This window comes from Oncorhynchus mykiss, chromosome 8 (assembly GCF_057628025.1).
Source record: "Oncorhynchus mykiss isolate SJ-2025 chromosome 8, ASM5762802v1, whole genome shotgun sequence".
NCBI classification, from domain to species: domain Eukaryota; kingdom Metazoa; phylum Chordata; class Actinopteri; order Salmoniformes; family Salmonidae; genus Oncorhynchus; species Oncorhynchus mykiss.
This window is the reverse complement of record NC_143029.1, coordinates 44,812,714-44,831,762: the sequence shown is the minus strand read 5'-3', so window position 1 is coordinate 44,831,762 and position 19,049 is coordinate 44,812,714. Positions and strand designations below refer to the sequence as shown.

At 40.3% G+C, this 19,049-nt stretch overlaps 1 protein-coding gene across 1 annotated transcript in view; it reads right to left on the bottom strand.

The window, feature by feature from the left end:
- The window catches only part of ankhb (ANKH inorganic pyrophosphate transport regulator b), an 86,402-nt gene extending 70,653 nt beyond the window's left edge, over positions 1-15,749 (bottom strand). Inside the window, exon 1 of the mRNA XM_021612594.3 lies at positions 15,105-15,749. Coding sequence (XP_021468269.1) covers positions 15,105-15,200 — 96 coding nt within the window. The 5' untranslated portion in view covers positions 15,201-15,749. The remainder of the gene's footprint in view (positions 1-15,104) is intronic.
- Positions 15,750-19,049: the final 3,300 nt, after the last annotated feature.

Genomic DNA, 19,049 nt, shown 5'->3' with positions numbered 1-19,049 from the left:
CACACCAAGACAGTTGTGAAGAAGGCACGACAACACCAACATCAGAAGACTGAACGTTCTACAGCTGCACCATTGAGAGCATCCTGACCGCTTGCATCACCTGGTATGGCAACTGCTCGGCATCTGACCGTAAGACCCTAGAGAGGGTAGTGCGTACGGCCCAGTACATCACTGCGGCCAAGCTTCCTGCTATTCAGGACCTCTATACTAGGCGGTGTCAGAGGAAGGCCACAAAAATTGTCAAAGACTCCAGTCACCCAAGTCATAGACTGTTCTCTCTGCTACCGCATTGGCAAGTGGTACCAGAGCGCCAAGTCGAGGTCCAAAAGGCTCCTGTCAAAGCCCCTCAAAAGGGAGAGACAAAGAACCATTCAAAAAGTTGGTGCTGGCTTATCAACTCAATAGTCTGTCCCTAAACTTTTACTTGGATCTACATATTCTGGACACAGTTCCACGTAATGGAAACAGATCAGTGTTTTAGATTACATTCTTACTTAAATTACTGGTTCTACCCAAACTATTGATTAATAATAATTAGTAATTGCCAAAAACGTCTCTTACCATTATTATTCATACCTCTGTCCCAAATTTCCCAACTGTGTCCCTTAGTCTGTTTTTTGTTTAGTGAGCATTGGCGGTTATCTATTGTTCCACAGGAAGCTTATTTCTAACCAAACACCAGATGGCGGCCTCTAATTTAATATCAGTCCCAATGCTCAATCCCTCTGTTCGCCATGTGATCTTGTATTGAAACATTTACTTCTTCAAATTACTGTGAAGAGACAACTCCAGGATCCTGGCTGGCCTTCAAGGCAGAGTTGCAAAGAAAAAGCCATATCTCAGACTGGCCAATAAAAATAAAATATTAATATGGGCAAAAGAACAGACACTGGACAGAGGACCTCTGCCTAGAAGGTCAGCATCCCAGAGTCGCCTCTTCTCTGTTGACGTAGAGACTGGTGTTTTGTGGGTACTATTTAATGAAGCCGCCAGTTGAGGACTTGTGAGGCATCTGTTTCTCAAACTAGACACTAATGTACTTGTCTTCTTGCTCAGATGTGCACCAGGGCCTCCCACTCCTCAATCTAATCTGGTTAGAGCCAGTTTGCGCTGTTCTGTGAAGGGAGTAGTACACAGCGTTGTTCGAGATGTTCAGTTTCTTGGCAATTTCTCGCATGAAATAGCCTTCATTTCTCAGAACAAGAATAGACTGACAAGTTTCAGAAGAAAGGTCTTCATTTCTGGCCGTTTTTAAAATTCTAAATTTGGATTAGCTAACAAAACGTGCCATTGGAAAACAGGAGTGATGGTGACGGGCCTCTTTACACCTATGTAGATATTCAATAAGAAATCATCAGTTTCCAGCTACAATGGCAATTTACAACGTCTACACTGTATTTCTGATCAATTTGTAGTTATTTTAATGGACAAAAAAACAAGGACATTTCTAAGTGACCCAAAACTTTTGAACGGTAGTGCACGTCTACGTGTGGGTGTGCAAGTTGTACAATTGTGGCCCAAATTTTTGATAATGACACAAATATTAATTTCCACAAAGTTTACTGCTTCAGTGTCTTTAGATATTTTTGTCAGATGTTACAATGGAATACGGAAGTATAATTACAAGCATTTCATAAGTGTCAAAGGCTTTTATTGACAATTACATGAAGTTGATGCAAAGAGTCAGTATTTGCAGTGTTGACCTTTCTTTTTCAAGACCTCTGCAATCCACCCTGGCATGCTGTCAATTAACTTCTGTGCCACATCCTGAATGTTGGCAGCACATTCTTGCATAATCAATGCTTGGAGTTTGTCAGAATTTGTGGGTTTTTGTTGGTCCACCCACCTCTTGGGGATTGACCACAAGTTCTCAATGGGATTAAGGTCTGGGGAGTTCCCTGGCCATGGACCCAAAATATCATTGTTTTGTTCCCCGAGCCACTTAGTTATCACTTTTGCCTTAAGGCAAGGTGCTGCATCATGCTGGAAAAGGAACTGTTCATCACCAAACTGTTCCTGGATGGATGGGAGGATGTTTTGGCACCATTCTTCATTCATGGCTGTGTTCTTAGGCAAAACTGTGAGTGAGCAACTCCCTTGGCTGAGAAGCAACCCCACACATGAATGGTCTCAGGATGCTTTACTGTTGGCATGACACAGGGCTGATGGTAGTGCTCACCTTGTCTTCTCCAGACAAGCTTTTTTCCGGATGCCCCAAACAATCGGGAAGGGGATTCATCAGAGATAATGACTTTACTCCAGTCTTCAGCAGTCTAATCCCTGTACCTTTTGCAGAATATCAGTCTGTACCTGATGTTTTTCCTGGAGAGAAGTGGCTTCTTTGCTGCCCTTCTTGACACTAGGCCTTCCTCCAAAAGTCTTCGCCTCACTGTGCGTGCAGATGCACTCACACCTGGCTGCTGCCATTCCTGAGCAAGCTCTGTACTGGTGGTGCCCCGATCCCGCAGCTTAATCAACTTTAGGAGACGGTCCTGGCGCTTGCTGGACTTTCTTGGTCACCCTGAAACCTTCACAACAATTGAACCGCTCTCCTTGAAGTTCCTGATGTTCTGATAAATGAGTGATTTAGGCGCAATCTTACTGGCAGTAATATCCTTTCCTGTGAAGCCCTTTTTGTGCAAAGCAATGATGACGGCACGTGTTTCCTTGCAGGTAACCATGTTTGACAGAGGAAGAACAATGATTCCAAGCACCCTCCTTTTGAAGCATCCAGCTGTTATTCGAACTCAATCAGCATGACAGAGTGATCTCCTCATCAACACTCGCACCCGTGTTAACAAGAGAATCACAGACATGATGTCAGCTGGTCCTTTTGTGGCAGTGCTGAAATGCAGTGGAAATCTTTTGGGGGGATTCAGTTCATTTTCATGCAATTCATCTGATCACTCTTCATAACATTCTGGAGTATATGCAAATTGCCCTCATACAAACTGAGGCAGCAGACTGAAATCAATATTTGTGTCATTCTCAAAACCTTTGGCAACGTCGGTATATTATTATAATTGTTTCTATTGTTACTTCATCAGATCTCTAGTAACCCATAATTCTCAATATTATGTTACTTTATCTCTAGTAACCCATTATACATTTGTGTTACATCACAAATTCCTCCTCTTCAATAGTGTTCTATTCATACAGGGTTTTTTATATTCACTAGTGTTCTTTTTAACAGCATATTCAGGAATAATACTCTGTTCTTTCATATCTCTATACAGAATCCTTATATAACGTTAAATCTTTGGTTATTCATGTCACACCGCAGCAACGATCACAGTGCAGCAGCCCGGGAGGTACATTACAACATGTATCTTCAACGGTTCTCTTGCCGCTACTTCCTATACATATAAAACATATCGTGCTCAATAACTCGTGCTACTACTCCCAGACTATGATGGGCGGTGGTGGATAATGTTACAGAAGAGGAAAACTCAGCTCACATTCACTCCACATTGACACTGCAGCCCCTGACAGCTCTCTAATTCACTTAGTACGTTATAGCAAAATTTCAATCAGCTTATTATCCATATTTCAATCTCGTTATCCAAATTTCAATCAGTTTAATATCCACATTTAAATCAATCAGCTTATTATCCAAATTTCAATCTTAATAGTACTAATTTCAATCCATTTATAATCCAAATTTCAATCAGCTTAAATCCACATTTATATCAATCAGGTTATTATCCAAATTAGTAATAATTTCCAATCAGCTTAATAGGTCATATCTCACAATCACATAATTTTCACATCCACTAAGTACTATCCCAAACACACACGGAAATCTCCCTTATTACCCCATGTGCATCTTCAACAATTCTCGTCGTTACTTGCTATGCACTAGGCGTCGTGGAAATTCTACACAGAGACACTCAATGTTAAAATAACCATTATTATCAGTGCGCTGGAGAGGTTCCAACCAACTCGGCAGGTAGCCTAGTGTTTAGAGCGTTGGACTTGTAACCGGAAGGTTGCAAGATTGAATCCCCAAGCTGACAAGGTAAAAATCTGTCGTTCTGCCCCTGAACAAGGCAGTTTCCTAGGCCATCATTGTAAATAAGACTGACTTGCCTAGTAAAATAAAGGTTAAAGAAAACTCAATGCACTAAGTAGATGTTGATCAGGAGCTACACCTGGGGCAGTCCTGTTAGTTCCCTTATATACAGACAGGTTATATTTGCCGGATTTAGCTTATTCATCGTTCATAATTAATTAATCATACAAGTTTGCTTCATTTATGTGACCGACCAATACCGGGTCACCAATACCTCACCATGCTTCTTCTCTCGAAGCTGAGACCTTTCTCTAAACAAGGTTGTGGGTGTACTGCCAAATTGCAGATACTGATAGTGAGGATTTGTTCAATCCGTCACTTGCATGAACACAGAAATTGGTTATTAGAAAACCACATGAATAGAACACAGAAATTGGTTATTTAGAAAAGCACAAACTTAAAAATGGCCATCACACTCCTTAACAGCTTCTACCCCAAGCCATAAGACTGTTTACTACCTAATTCTATATTAAGTATTGTAGCATTCTATAGCAAATTGTAGTATTTTTTCATGTGGGATGTTCCTGTGCAAAAGAGAGGCTATGATAGCAGAAGCACATAAGGTCTTATCTGATGATATGGAGTCTGAGCTTGCCAAATATATCAAGAATCTCACAGATCATTTTCATGGGCTTATAGTAGTCTCAAATTCAGAGAACCTGCTTACGAATTGGCACATCGAAACAACATCAATGTCCCAAACAACTGGTCAACAAATGGAAAGGTAAGTGATATTGATCAGAGATATATAAATCTGAATATAGGCATACAGTAAAGAAACAATATACCACACCACCAATTCCATGAATTAAACTTTGACCTACAAGCACCATCACCCCTGTCACACGACACCATTACGCACTTACCTCAAGGCGGCTCAACTTACCCTGTCCCTATGCTCAAGTTGGACAAGCTATGTTTTGAAAACTGTTAATTTTACATGAATTCTGATTATTTCCAGGGATAAGGTACACAACATCCTGAAATATATGTAGATATTGTTAGAAAGAATAGTATATTTCCCTTGACGTAGAGATGCTGTATGTAAAAAAGGGATCAACATACCCCGCTCTCCTTTATGTGTTGGAACAATTTAGCCTGCCGGCCCTACTTTTTCCACACCTTCTATGAGTCAACTATTTAAAATTCATTATGAATGCACTTAAAGTGTCCTTAAATCGCTCCATAGTACATTAGACAGGCCAAGCATTTATAACAGCTCATAACTCACAGCCTTTATAAATGCCTAAAGTCTGCAGGTTCACACGTTACAACCTGGATGTTTGTAAAACAACTCAAGCAGAGCTTCGAGAGTCGCAAAACAGCTAGGTTTTTTAAGTTGATGAGAGGTAGAATTGCTAAAACTGATGGTTTGTTTTTATACTGTTGTAGGTATTGCCCCCCCCTCCCCCCCACACACGTCCTGTTCCTCTTTTTTATTATTGTAAAGTATGTTGTGCCCCCTATTAAATGCATGTCATTGTTTCAGAAATATCTCAAGTCATTGAGTGACTTCTCTTTTCAAGACAACTGGCAAAGACAGGAAGTAGCACGATGTGAATTTACAGTGGTTTGAATTTATAGTGATCTAATGGCAGAACCATGACAAAAATCGCAATAGTGATGATTGGTGTTCTCAACTAGGGATAGGAGTCAAGGGAGGCAGAGTTAGATCTTTGGTGGCATATTCTAATAAGAATTTCCTTATTCTGGTCCTTGAAGACTGTTAAGCATGTTGGTTGTTGTGCTTACTGTATTTCATTGTCAGTTTAGTAATGTCAACTGATTGTTTAATGAAAGAGATGGTTCACTTGGAAGTTGTGTGTGGGCCTGTAGTAACTGCAACTATGATTAAGGTTATTTGGCATACTACTTGATATCGCCATCCACGTAGTGAAATTAGTTTTAATTTTTAAAAAGTTAACATTTTAATGTAAGTTTTCCAAAAGGCCCCTCTCAGATAATGAGACAAGATTCTCTGGTCTGACAAAACCAAGATTGAACTATTTGGCCTGAATGCCAAGAGTCACATCTGGAGGAAAACTGGCACCATCTCTACAATGAAGCATGGTGGTGGCGTTGTTTATCAGCTGCAGGCACTGGGAGATGAGTCAGGATCAAGGGACAGATGAACGGTGGAAAGTACAGAAACCTGTTCCAGAGCGCTCAGGACGAAGGTTCACCTTCCAACAAGACTGCATGTCCTTGGGTGGCCCAGCCAAAGCGAACGTGATCAAACATCTCTGGAGAGACCTGAAAATAGCTGTGCAGCGATGCTCCCCATCCAACCTGACAGAGCTTGAGTGGATCTGCAGAGAATAGGAGAAACTCCCCATATACAGGTGTGCCAAGCTTGTAGTGTCATACCCAAAAAGACTTGAGGCTGTAATCGCTGCCAAAGGTGCTTCAACAATGTACTGAGCAAACGATCTGAATACTTATTTAAATGTGTTATTTCAGTTTTGTATTTTTAGTAAATCTGCAAAAATGTCAGAATACCTGTTTTTGCTTTTTCATTATGGGATATTGTGTCTAGATTGATGAGGATAAAATAACTATTTAATCAATTTTAGAATAAGGCTGTAACATAACAAAATGTGGAAAACGTGAAGGGGTCTGAAAACTTTCCGAATGCTCTGTATTAATGGATGAATTGGACAATTGTGAACAAGTTCATTTCAGGAAAATATGTAACTTGTTAAAACTTGTAACTCAGAGCAAACTGAGTCGAGCCCAGGGAAGCGAGACGGAAGCTATACTGTTACACTGGCAATACTAAAGTGCCTATAAGAACATCCAATAGTCAAAGGTGAATGAAATACAAATGGTATAGAGAGAAATAGTCATATAATTACTATAATAACTACAACCTAAAACTTCATACCTGGGAATATTGAAGACTCATGTTAAAAGGAACCACCAGCTTTCATATGTTCTCATGTTCTGAGCAAGGAACTGAAACGTTAGCTTTCTTATATGGCACATATTGCACTTTTACTTTCTTCTCCAACATTTTGTTTTTTCATTATCAATTTAGCCTCAAATAAATGTTATTGATGTATTATACTAAGTTAAAATAAGTATCTTCACAAGGTCCTTTGCGGTTGTTCTGGGGTTGATTTGTACTGCTCGCATCAAAGTACATTCATCTCTAGGAGATAGAACGCGTTTCCTTCCTGAACGGTATGGCTGCTGCGTGGTCCCATGATGTTTATACATTTGAACGTGGTACCTTCAGGCGTGTGGAAATTGCTCCCAAGGATGAACCAGATTTGTGGAAGTCTACAAAAAAAAATTCTGAGATCTTGGCTGATTTCTTTAGATTTTCCCATGATGTCAAGCAAAAAGGAACTGAGTTTGAAGGTAGACCTTGAAATACATCAACAGGTACACTTTCAATTGACTCAAATTATGTAAATTAACCTATCAGAGGCTTCTAAAGCCATGACATAATTTTCTGGAATTTTCCAAGCTGTTTCAAGCTACAGTCAATTTAGTGTATGTAAACTTCTGACCCACTGGAATTGTGATACAGTGAATTATTAGTGAAATAATCTGTCTGTAAACAATTGTTGGAAATATTACTTGCATCATCCACAAAGTTGATGTCCTAATAAACTTGGAAAAACTAGTTTGTTAACTTCTTGACGCTACCCATCCCTGTAGCGGGATCATTTTCGTCAGCATAGCGCCGTGAATAGCATAGCGCCACAGTCAAATAATATTACAAAAAAATATTAATATTCATGAAATCACAAGTGCAATATTGCAAAACACAGTTTAGACTTTTGTTAATCCACCTGTCGTCTCAGATTTTGAAATGATGCTTTACAGCGAAAGCAATCCAAGCGTTTGTGTAAATTTATCGATGGCACAGAAAAACATTATGTACACTAAGCATTAAGTAGCTAGGTCACGAAAATCAGAAAAGCTATCAAAATAATAGTTTACCTTTGATGATCTTTGGATGTTCCTTTTGTTCCATAAAGATTATATTTATACAGAAAATATCGTTATGTTCAGAAATCCCCAGGAAAGAGCCGTCACGACAACGCAGATGAAAGTTCCAAATAATATCCATAATGTCCACAGAAACATGTCAAACGTTTTTTATAATCAATCCTCAGGTTGTTTTTAAAATATATATTCGATAATATATCAACCGGGTGTGTAGGTTTTTCAATAACAACGGAAGGAACAATGGCCACTTTACTCGGTAGCGCAAAATCCACTCTGACAGCCCCCACCTATGCACTTATGCAATGTGATCTTTCACGCTAATTTTTCAAAATAAAAGCCTGAAACTATGTCTAAAGACTGTTGACACCTTAGGGGAGCCATAGAAAAAGGAATCTGGTTGATATCCCTTTAAATGGAGGATAGGTATGCATAGGAACAGAAGGGTTTCAAAATAAGAGGCACTTCCTGTTTGGATTTTCCTCAGGTTTTCGCCTGCAATATCACTTCTGTTATACTCACAGACAATATTTTTACAGTTTTGGAAACTTGAGTATTTTCTATCCTAATCTGACAATAATATGCATATTCTAGTTTCTGGGGCTGAGAAATAGGCATTTTCAAATTGGTATGTTTTTTAGCCAAAAACGAAAATACTGCCCCCTATACGCAAAAGGTTAACCTCTACTGACTCCCCATCCCGCATGCGGGAGCGTAATCATCGCCTGAAACTAATTAGCATAACGCAACGGACATAAATATCCCTAGACATATATATCCCTAGACATATTCCTATTCACCCTGTCATCTCAGATTTTCAAAATATGCTTTACAGCCAAAGCTAGACAAGCATTTGTGTAAGTTTATCAATAGCCTAGCATAGCATTATGCCTTGCTAGCAGCAGGCAACCTTGTCACAAATCAGAAAAGCAATCAAATAAAATTGTTTACCTTTGATGAACTTCGGATGTTTTCACTCACGAGACTCCCAGGTAGATAGCCAAAGTTCATTCTTTCACAAAATATTATTTTTGTAGGCGAAATAGCTCCGTTTGTTCTTCACGTTTGGCTGAGAAATCGCCCGGAAATTGCAGTCACGAAAACTACGAATAATATTCCAAATTAGCTCCATAATATCGACAGAAACATGGCAAATGTTGTTTATAATCAATCCTCAAGGTGTTTTTCAAATATCTATTCGATAATATATCCGTCGGGACAATTCGTTTTGCAGTAGGACCGATTGGAGTAATGGCTACCTCTGTATTTTACGCGAGAGTCACCCTGGGAGCCATCAGGTGACCACTTACGCAATGTAGCCGCCTACAGCTATTCTTCAACATAAATGTGTAAAACTACGTCACAATGCTGTAGACACCTTGGGGAATACGTAGAAAGCGTAAGCTGGTTGATAGCACATTCACAGCTCAATAGGGACTCATTGGAACGCAGCGCTTTCAAAATATGGGGCACTTCCGGATTGGATTTTTCTCAGGCTTTCGCCTGCAACATCAGTTCTGTTATACTCACAGACAATATCTTTACAGTTTTGGAAACGTTAGAGTGTTTTATCCAAAGCTGTCAATTATATGCATATTCTAGCATCTTGTCCTGACAAAATATCCCGTTTAAAACTGGAACGTTTTTTTTCCAAAAATGAAAATACTGCCCCTAGAGTCGCAACAGGTTTTAAACAAGAAATTTGTGGAGTGGTTGAAAAACGAGTTTTAATGACTCCAACCTAAGTGTATGTAAACGGCAGACGTCAACTGTATGTGTGTGTATATATATATATATATATATATATATATATATATATATATATATATATATACACACACACATACAGTGCCTTGCGAAAGTATTCGGCCCCCTTGAACTTTGCGACCTTTTGCCACATTTCAGGCTTCAAACATAAAGATATAAAACTGTATTTTTTTGTGAAGAGTCAACAACAAGTGGGACACAATCATGAAGTGGAACGACATTTATTGGATATTTCAAACTTTTTTAACAAATCAAAAACTGAAAAATTGGGCGTGCAAAATTATTCAGCCCCCTTAAATTAATACTTTGTAGCGTCACCTTTTGCTGCGATTACAGCTGTAAGTCGCTTGGGGTATGTCTCTATCAGTTTTGCACATCGAGAGACTGACATTTTTTCCCATTCCTCCTTGCAAAACAGCTCGAGCTCAGTGAGGTTGGATGGAGAGCATTTGTGAACAGCAGTTTTCAGTTCTTTCCACAGATTCTCGATTGGATTCAGGTCTGGACTTTGACTTGGCCATTCTAACACCTGGATATGTTTATTTTTGAACCATTCCATTGTAGATTTTGATTTATGTTTTGGATCATTGGAAGATAAATCTCCGTCCCAGTCTCAGGTCTTTTGCAGACTCCATCAGGTTTTCTTCCAGAATGGTCCTGTATTTGGCTCCATCCATCTTCCCATCAATTTTAACCATCTTCCCTGTCCCTGCTGAAGAAAAGCAGGCTCAAACCATGATGCTGCCACCACCATGTTTGACAGTGGGGATGGTGTGTTCAGCTGTGTTGCTTTTACGCCAAACATAACGTTTTGCATTGTTGCCAAAAAGTTCAATTTTGGTTTCATCTGACCAGAGCACCTTCTTCCACATGTTTGGTGTGTCTCCCAGGTGGCTTCTGGCAAACTTTAAACAACACTTTTTATGGATATCTTTAAGAAATGGCTTTCTTCTTGCCACTCTTCCATAAAGGCCAGATTTGTGCAATATACGACTGATTGTTGTCCTATGGACAGAGTCTCCCACCTCAGCTGTAGATCTCTGCAGTTCATCCAGAGTGATCATGGGCCTCTTGGCTGCATCTCTGATCAGTCTTCTCCTTGTATGAGCTGAAAGTTTAGAGGGACGGCCAGGTCTTGGTAGATTTGCAGTGGTCTGATACTCCTTCCATTTCAATATTATCGCTTGCACAGTGCTCCTTGGGATGTTTAAAGCTTGGGAAATCTTTTTGTATCCAAATCCGGCTTTAAACTTCTTCACAACAGTATCTCGGACCTGCCTGGTGTGTTCCTTGTTCTTCATGATGCTGTCTGCGCTTTTGACGGACCTCTGAGACTATCACAGTGCAGGTGCATTCATACGGAGACTTGATTACACACAGGTGGATTGTAGTTATCATTAGTCATTTAGGTCAACATTGGATCATTCAGAGATCCTCACTGAACTTCTGGAGAGAGTTTGCTGCACTGAAAGTAAAGGGGCTGAATAATTTTGCACGTCCAATTTTTCAGTTTTTGATTTGTTAAAAAAGTTTGAAATATCCAATAAATGTCGTTCCACTTCATGACTGTGTCCCACTTGTTGATTCTTCACAAAAAAAATACAGTTTTATATCTTTATGTTTGAAGCCTGAAATGTGGCAAAAGGTTGCAAAGTTCAAGGGGGCCGAATGCTTTCGCAAGGCACTGTGTGTATATATATATATATATAATGACATAATAATGAAGCTATATAAAGGGGGTACTGGTACCGAGTCAATGTGCTGGGTACAGATTAGCCAAGGTCATTTGTAAAGTGACGATGCATAGATAAAAAACAGCGAGTAGCAGCAGTGTAAAAACAAAGTGGGGTGGTCAATGTAAATTGTCTGGGTGGCCATTTGATTAATTGTTCTGCAGTCTTATGGCTTGGGGGTAGAAGCTGTTAAGGAGCCTTTTGGTTCTAGATTTGGCGCTCCGGTACAGCTTGCAATGCGGTAGCAAAGAGAACAGTCTATGACTTGGCTGACTGGAGTCTTAGACAATTTTTTGGCCTTCCTCTGACACTGCCTTGTATATAGGTCCTGGACGTCAGGAAGCTTGGCCCCAGTGATGTACTGGGCCGTACGCACTACCCTCTGTTGCGCCTTATGGTCAAATGCCGAGCAGTTGCCATACCAGGCGGTGATGCAACCGGTCACGATGCTCTCGATGGTGCAGCACTTTTTTGAAGATCTGGGAGCCTATGCAAAATCTTTTCAGTCTCCTGAGGGGGAAAAGGTGTTGTCGTGCCCTCTTCACAACTGTCTTGGTGTGTTTGGACCATGACAGCTTCATTGGTGATGTGGACACCAAGGAACTTGAAACTCTCGACCCGCTCCACTGCAGCCCTGTCAATGTTAATGGTGGCCTGTTCGGCCCTGCTATTCCTACCGTCCACACTCAGCTTCTTTGTCTTGCTCACAATGTGGTGGTGGTTGTTGTCATGGCACCACACTGCCAGGTCTCATCGTAGATAACCAGAGTGGATTTACCAGCTATGTCTATTGACAGTTGTTGCACTGACATCATGAACATTCTATTGAAATGGTTACTTGCATAGTGGAGTCCTGTTGACATATGTAGCTAGCTAGGTAAACAATGAAACAATCCCAACTCATAACATTACTACACTGCATGAATCTGCAGGTAGCTAACCAACCAGGTTCAATGTAAGCTAGCTAACATTAGGTTATAAATAGCAATGCAAATGGCTCTGAGAAACGAATAATATAACTACACAGATCATACATGTAACTTTAGCTAGTGAGCTAGCTAGCTAACAGTACACCTTAACTTGAAATGAAAACAACTTTCTGACCAAATTAGAAACATGTAATATTTGAACATTTAGCTAGCTAGACTATCTTACCCATATACATGGATGGACACTTCTCCCTCTCTGTCACAGATACCATGGTTGCCCTTAGTTTAAAGATGTAATCCGGAGACAGGCATTTTATACAACAGCCTTCTTTCTGTATGTTATCTTTTCCACTCCGTCTGCATATTTGCAATCCAATGCCAGAATTTTCTACATCTCGGTCCTCTAGAAAGTGGAGAGTTACACTTATGCAGTTCTACTATGTGATATCTTTAAAAAAAAAGCTTTGTTTGAAAGGATTACCTATACATACTGACCAGCTCATTTTATAGACAGAAGCGTGGTACATGGCAGACCAATCTGAACTCTTCTCTCTGCGTGTCCAGCCCACTCATTATCTCAGCCAATCATGGCTAGCAGAAAGTTGCTGCCTTTTTCTGTGGCTAAACCAACTGGGCTCGTAATTTAACCATTTTATTCATGTTTACAGATGACATACAAGTTTGCTATTAAGGCACATGAAAGTTCACATGCTGCAGAAGGCATTTTGATAAATAATAAAAGTTAGCATTCAAATAGCTCTCCTGTGCAGTAGTGATACGCGACATACAGCTAGTTTCCTGAAACAAGTCACATAAGCCTACTACTAGTGATTGAATCCACCACTTACATTAGCCCAGATCCAGGCTACATTATTCACCTTGTTTGGCCATTGGGAATTTAGCACTAGGCACATTATGCTGTAACAACAAAAAGGCAGCATTCACCAGAAATGTTGGTAGGGTGACCTGATTTGTCTAACTGTTTTATGAACATTATTTTGCCCAAACAGATTGTGAACCCAAATGTGTAACTGATTCTATGAGGGGGAGGGGGGGGGGGGGGGCTGCATTTAAAAATAAGTTGTGTTGGGTGTAGGTGCAGATTTAGGCGATGTCATCTGGTCTTCAGGAGATTTTATTATTGGTTTAATGTTATTTGGTCACCATAGTTGATTTAAGTCAATAGAACAATAGGCTACATCATAACATTTGAATAGGCTATATTGAAATGCCCCTTGCCTCAAATATCATGTTTTGTCATTTTAGTATTGTGCACAAGCTGCTAGACAGAAATGGTAGGCATGCAAGCAAAATATGTAGCCTATGTAGAGCAGTGTTTCCCAACTCCAGCCCTCAACCAGGCTAAGTTATATTCTTCAATAATCAATGGATATAATTCATGGATATTTTTTTTATGTAGCAATCACAGATTGCCCCTTTAAAATGAATTACAGCCTTGTCTAGTTTGATCTCCCAAATTAGTTTGGGGGTTTCAACAAGGTACGCTTTGGGGGTGACTACTATTATAGGCCACATGTAGCCAAATCAGGCCACCCATAACGGCACAATCATCTAGCGCATTTTGGTTTTGCATTGTCCTACTCTTTTATGTGCCCTGACACATGTTTGCTGATACTATGGCCAGCTGTTGACGCACACAGGTGATCCACTAACATTGTTTGTGTAACCCACCATTTTCAATGTCTTCCCAGAGACTGTTCCCATCCTAGTAGGCAAGCAACCTAAAAGGTGCCGCAAGAGATGAGGATAGGCTACACCTCAAGACAGGCAAACGCACTGTGGGGTTGATGGTATGGAATTGATGGCTTTGTCACTAGGCTCCAGGGAGATGACATTGTGGTGGGAAAAGTACCCAATTGTCATACTTGAGTTAAAAGAAAAAATACCTTAATAGAAAATGACTCAAGTAAAAGTTACCCACTAAAATTATACTTGAGTAAAAGTCTAAAAGTATATGGTTTTAAATATACTTAAGTATCAAAAGTAAATGTAATTGCTAAAATATACTTAAGTATCAAAAGTATAAACCATTTCAAATTCCTTATATTAAGCAAACCAAAAGGCACCAATTTCTTCTCTTCTTTTTTTTTACAGATAGCCAGGGGCACACTCCAACACTCAGACATAATTTACAAAGGAAGCTGTGTTTAGTGAGTCCGACAGGTCAGAGGCAGGACGGATGATCAGGAATGTTCTTTTGATAAGTGTGTGAATTAAACCATTTTCCTGTCCTGCTAAGCATTCAAAGGTAATTTTGGGTGTCAGGGAAAATGTATGAAGTAGAGAGTGCATACTTTTCTTTAGGAATGTAGTGAAGTAAAAGTAAACTGTCAATAATGTAAAATACAGATACCTAAAAAAAACGACTTAAGTATAAATACTTGAAAGTACTACTTAAGTACTTTACGCCATTGGATGTCAGTCCCTGTTGCCAATGACTAAAATTCCAAACGAAGCGCACTGGAAATGCGACTGGTGTTAAATTGCCTACCAAGGTGGAATTCACACCGCCTATGTAAACACGAGTCATTGAGAAATGTTTTATTACTATTATACCTATTGTTATTCACTGACATGACAATCAAAAAATCATAGAATAGGGAGGGATATGATAGTATCACTTGCCTGTTCACCAAGGTCGATGGCTATGTTCGTGATAGCGAGAGGAACCAGGAATCGGATGAGCGGGAAGTAGGGGGTTAGAGATGGGAATTTCACCATAATATCAACGGGTGGATGATAGACAGCAAAACCAGCATCAGCTGCTTACAGAACTAAGAGAGGATGAAAAACGCGAGAGACCACCCGATGTTCTCGGTCTTTTCTAGGAGAAATCCTAAAATATCAGGTCCGCCCCTGCCTCCTACACAACAACAGCATCAACAACAATGATCTAACGCAGGGGCGAAGAGGAGGTTCACCAGAAATTTCTGTTGACGGACTCTCCATTGTTCATCCATCAGGAGAGGGAAAAATAAAACCATGAAATTAACGCGCTGCTGTTCCGCCCACAACTTCTTCCTTTGGCAAATTATATTGAGCCCAATATGGAAACGGTTTGGAGGCCGCGGTATCGCTGCAGCCCAGCAAAGCCGCTATTCTGTTGATGGTCCCATGGTTAACTGTACTTTAAACATCACCATCCTTCAGCACGTGGGGGTCGCCACATAAATAACACTCCTCTTCTGGACGTCACCAGCTGCGCACCGAAAACCATACGCTAGCCTGGACAACAAAACTACGCGACCAAGGTCAAATTGGTTTTGTATTGGATATTCGGGACATTAGATTTTCTCTCGTCAATAGCTATTGAACCAAGCATGCCATGACTTTGAATATGGTGTATTCTGAATCAGGGGTGGATGGAGAAAAATCCACACCTTTTTTTATTTGTATAGTATGATTTCGTTTTTAATATTCAATAGCTCTTAGACAAAGTGTCCTTTGACTATAAAAATGATGAATTCTGAATCGGGGAGGATGGACACACCTTTTTATTTTTTGAATTCATGTAGCTTTCAATCTTCAATTTCTCTTAGACAAAGTTATATATTATATATTCAGAATCAGGGGAGGATTAACAAAAATCCAACTTTTCTTTTTGCTTGAAATATTGAAAGCTAAATATATATATATATATATATATATATATATATAATATTCCCAAAAATAAAACCTGTGGATTTTTGTCCATCATCCCCTGATTCTGAACCAAATATACAATATAAACTAATTTTACCTAATTAACAACAAAGTGGTCTTTTCAGACAGTGTCAGCTACTAATCATTTGTTCAATGATATCTCTTGGCACGTGCACTGCACTGCACGTGCACTGCTCATTCCAAAGTGTACAGATTCTGTACAGATTCTGCTCCCATGTCCAAAAATCCTGACATTGCTGCTCCTCCTGCCGCTGCCTGTAACTACGCTGCTTGGTCCTGTTTTGGTGGGTGATTCTGTCACGGCAGATTTCCTCCTCTTCCTCTGAAGAGGTGAAACAAGGATCGGACCAATACGCAGCGTGGTAGGTGTCCATGGTTTTTAATAAGAAAAACTAAACATGAACACAAATACAAAATAATAAAGTGACCTGGCAACAAAACAGTCCAGTGTGGCACAAACACTGACACAGGAAACAATCACCCACAAAATACCCAAAGAATATGGATGCCTAAATATGGTTCCCAATCAGAGACAACGATAGACAGCTGCCTCTAATTGAGTACCCATCTAGGCAACCATAGACATACAATTTACCTAGAAAGAAAACAGCCCCATAAACTTACAAAATCCCTAGACAGGCCAAAACACATAAATCCCCCATAAACTTACAAAACCCCTAGACAGGACAAAACACATAAATCCCCCATGTCACACCCTGACCTAACCAAAAATAAAAAAGATAACTAAGGCCAGGGCGTGACACTCTGTGCAATAATAGTGTTTTACATGATTTTTGAATGACTACCTCATATCTGTACCCCACACACACAGTACAATTATATGTAAGGTCCCTCAGTCGTGCAGTGAATTTCAAACACAGATTCAACCACAAAGACCTAGAGGTTTTCCAATGCCTCGCAAAGAAGGGCCAATTCTGTAGCGGTATTTATTAGAGAGGGGTAAAGAAAGCTTTTGTTCGGGCGCCATGCCGAAAGGAAAAGAGTAGAATAGAGAGAACCACTACCAGACCCACACACATCAGCAGAAAGACTGCCTAGAGTGTAGCCTGTTTACCAGATAGCCAGTGGAGAGAAAAGAGAATACACACCATATAAAACCCACATCACAGCACAGGGGTAACACCAACAAGAATACCTCATACAATAATACTAATACTAATAATGGCAGAGCAATTCAACAGCAACTGCATACAAGAATGAACCCAGCCATCAACATAGGATTTGCAATAATCTGTATTATTTTCTAGTGGATGAGTGCAGAGGGTATGAATGTGGGGGGTGTTCATCGACACAACAAAGGCCTTAAAAATGTCCACAGTCTTCTCGGCCACATGTCATTAGTACACCTCAATACAGTTCACATAATACACAACTTGCAAGCAACCTCCCTTTTAACTAAAATGTCCAAATACTTCTGGCAGGGCAATAATAGTCCAGGTCTAATGAACTTCAATGAGAAGTGCATTGGAAAAATAGAGAGTCTGTTGCAGGGCAAAGCACTGGAACGATAGAGGGAAGAGAAAAAGAGAAAAAGAGAGATCTTAGCTGTGGTCTTCAGGCGTGCAGGTGTACTGTCTGACTGTCCGATGGTTTGTATGTTAAAGCTTCGCAACAATGTTGCTACTAATCCACGCGATCCATAACGGGCGCGGTCCCAAACGAAAACAACCACGACCTAGAGCAATTACACCGATGATTGAGTTAAACACTCTATAAACTACACACGCTGAAAACAAACAAAACTTCTGCAGCACAGCACACACAATCAAACTGTCGCGCCACCAAAGAGCCCCTCCCCAAAGAGCTGAACGAGCTCTCTTTATTTTCTCCTTCCTTACTGCTCATGCGCTCTTAAAGTGGCAGTGCACGGTGAAGGCTCTGTGCAGATTTCGCCACACTCCTCCCCCCATGAAAAAACAATGCCTGTAGAAACAGAGGGGATGCAGGCTTTGACAGGTTCATGTTCCTGCTACACAAAACCAGGGAAGTCCTCCTCATCAGAGTCCTCCACAAAGAGGTCCTGCAGGTGTTGCTTTTGCCTGCGATCCAGCTCTTCTGCCGTAGGGTAGCAGGGCTTTAGGTCAACAACATGCACTGTCCTGACATCTTCCCCAGTGTCCTCCAAACAGACCAAGTAGTTCACTGGTCCCAACTGCTGCACTACACGGTATGGACCTTTCCATCTTGAAGCTAGCTGGTAGATGGGTAAAAATAAAAGGCAGACACTGAATATGCCTTTGAATATGGTGAAGTTAGTAATTACACTTTGGATGGTGTATTAATACACCCAGTCACTACAAAGATACAGGCGTTCTTCCTAACTCATTTGCCGGAGAGTAAGGAAACCACTCAGGGATTTCACCATGAGGACAATGATGAATTTAGACAGTTACAGAGTTTAATTGCTGTGATTGATGAAAACTGAGGATGGATCAACAACATTGTAGTTACTACGCAATACTAACCTAAATGACAGAGTGAAATGAAGGAAGCCTTTACAGAATAAAAACATTCCAAAACATGCATCCTGTTTGCAATAAGGCACAAAACGGCAAAACATGTGACAAAGAAATTAACTTTATGTCCTGAATACAAAGCATTATGTTTGGGGCAAATCCAACTCAACACATCACTGAGTACCACTTTAATTTGCAAGCATGGTGGTCCTCGGCAAGGACTATGGAGATTTTTGGAAGAAAAGAAACGGAATAGAGCTAAGCACAGAAAAAATCCTAGAGGCAAACCTGGTCCAGTCTGCTTTCCACCAGACACTGGGAGACAATTCAACTTTCACCAGGACAATAACCTAAAACACAAGGCCAAAAATATATTGGAGTTGCTTACCAAGACGACATTGAATGTTCCTGAGTGGCCTAGTTACAGTTT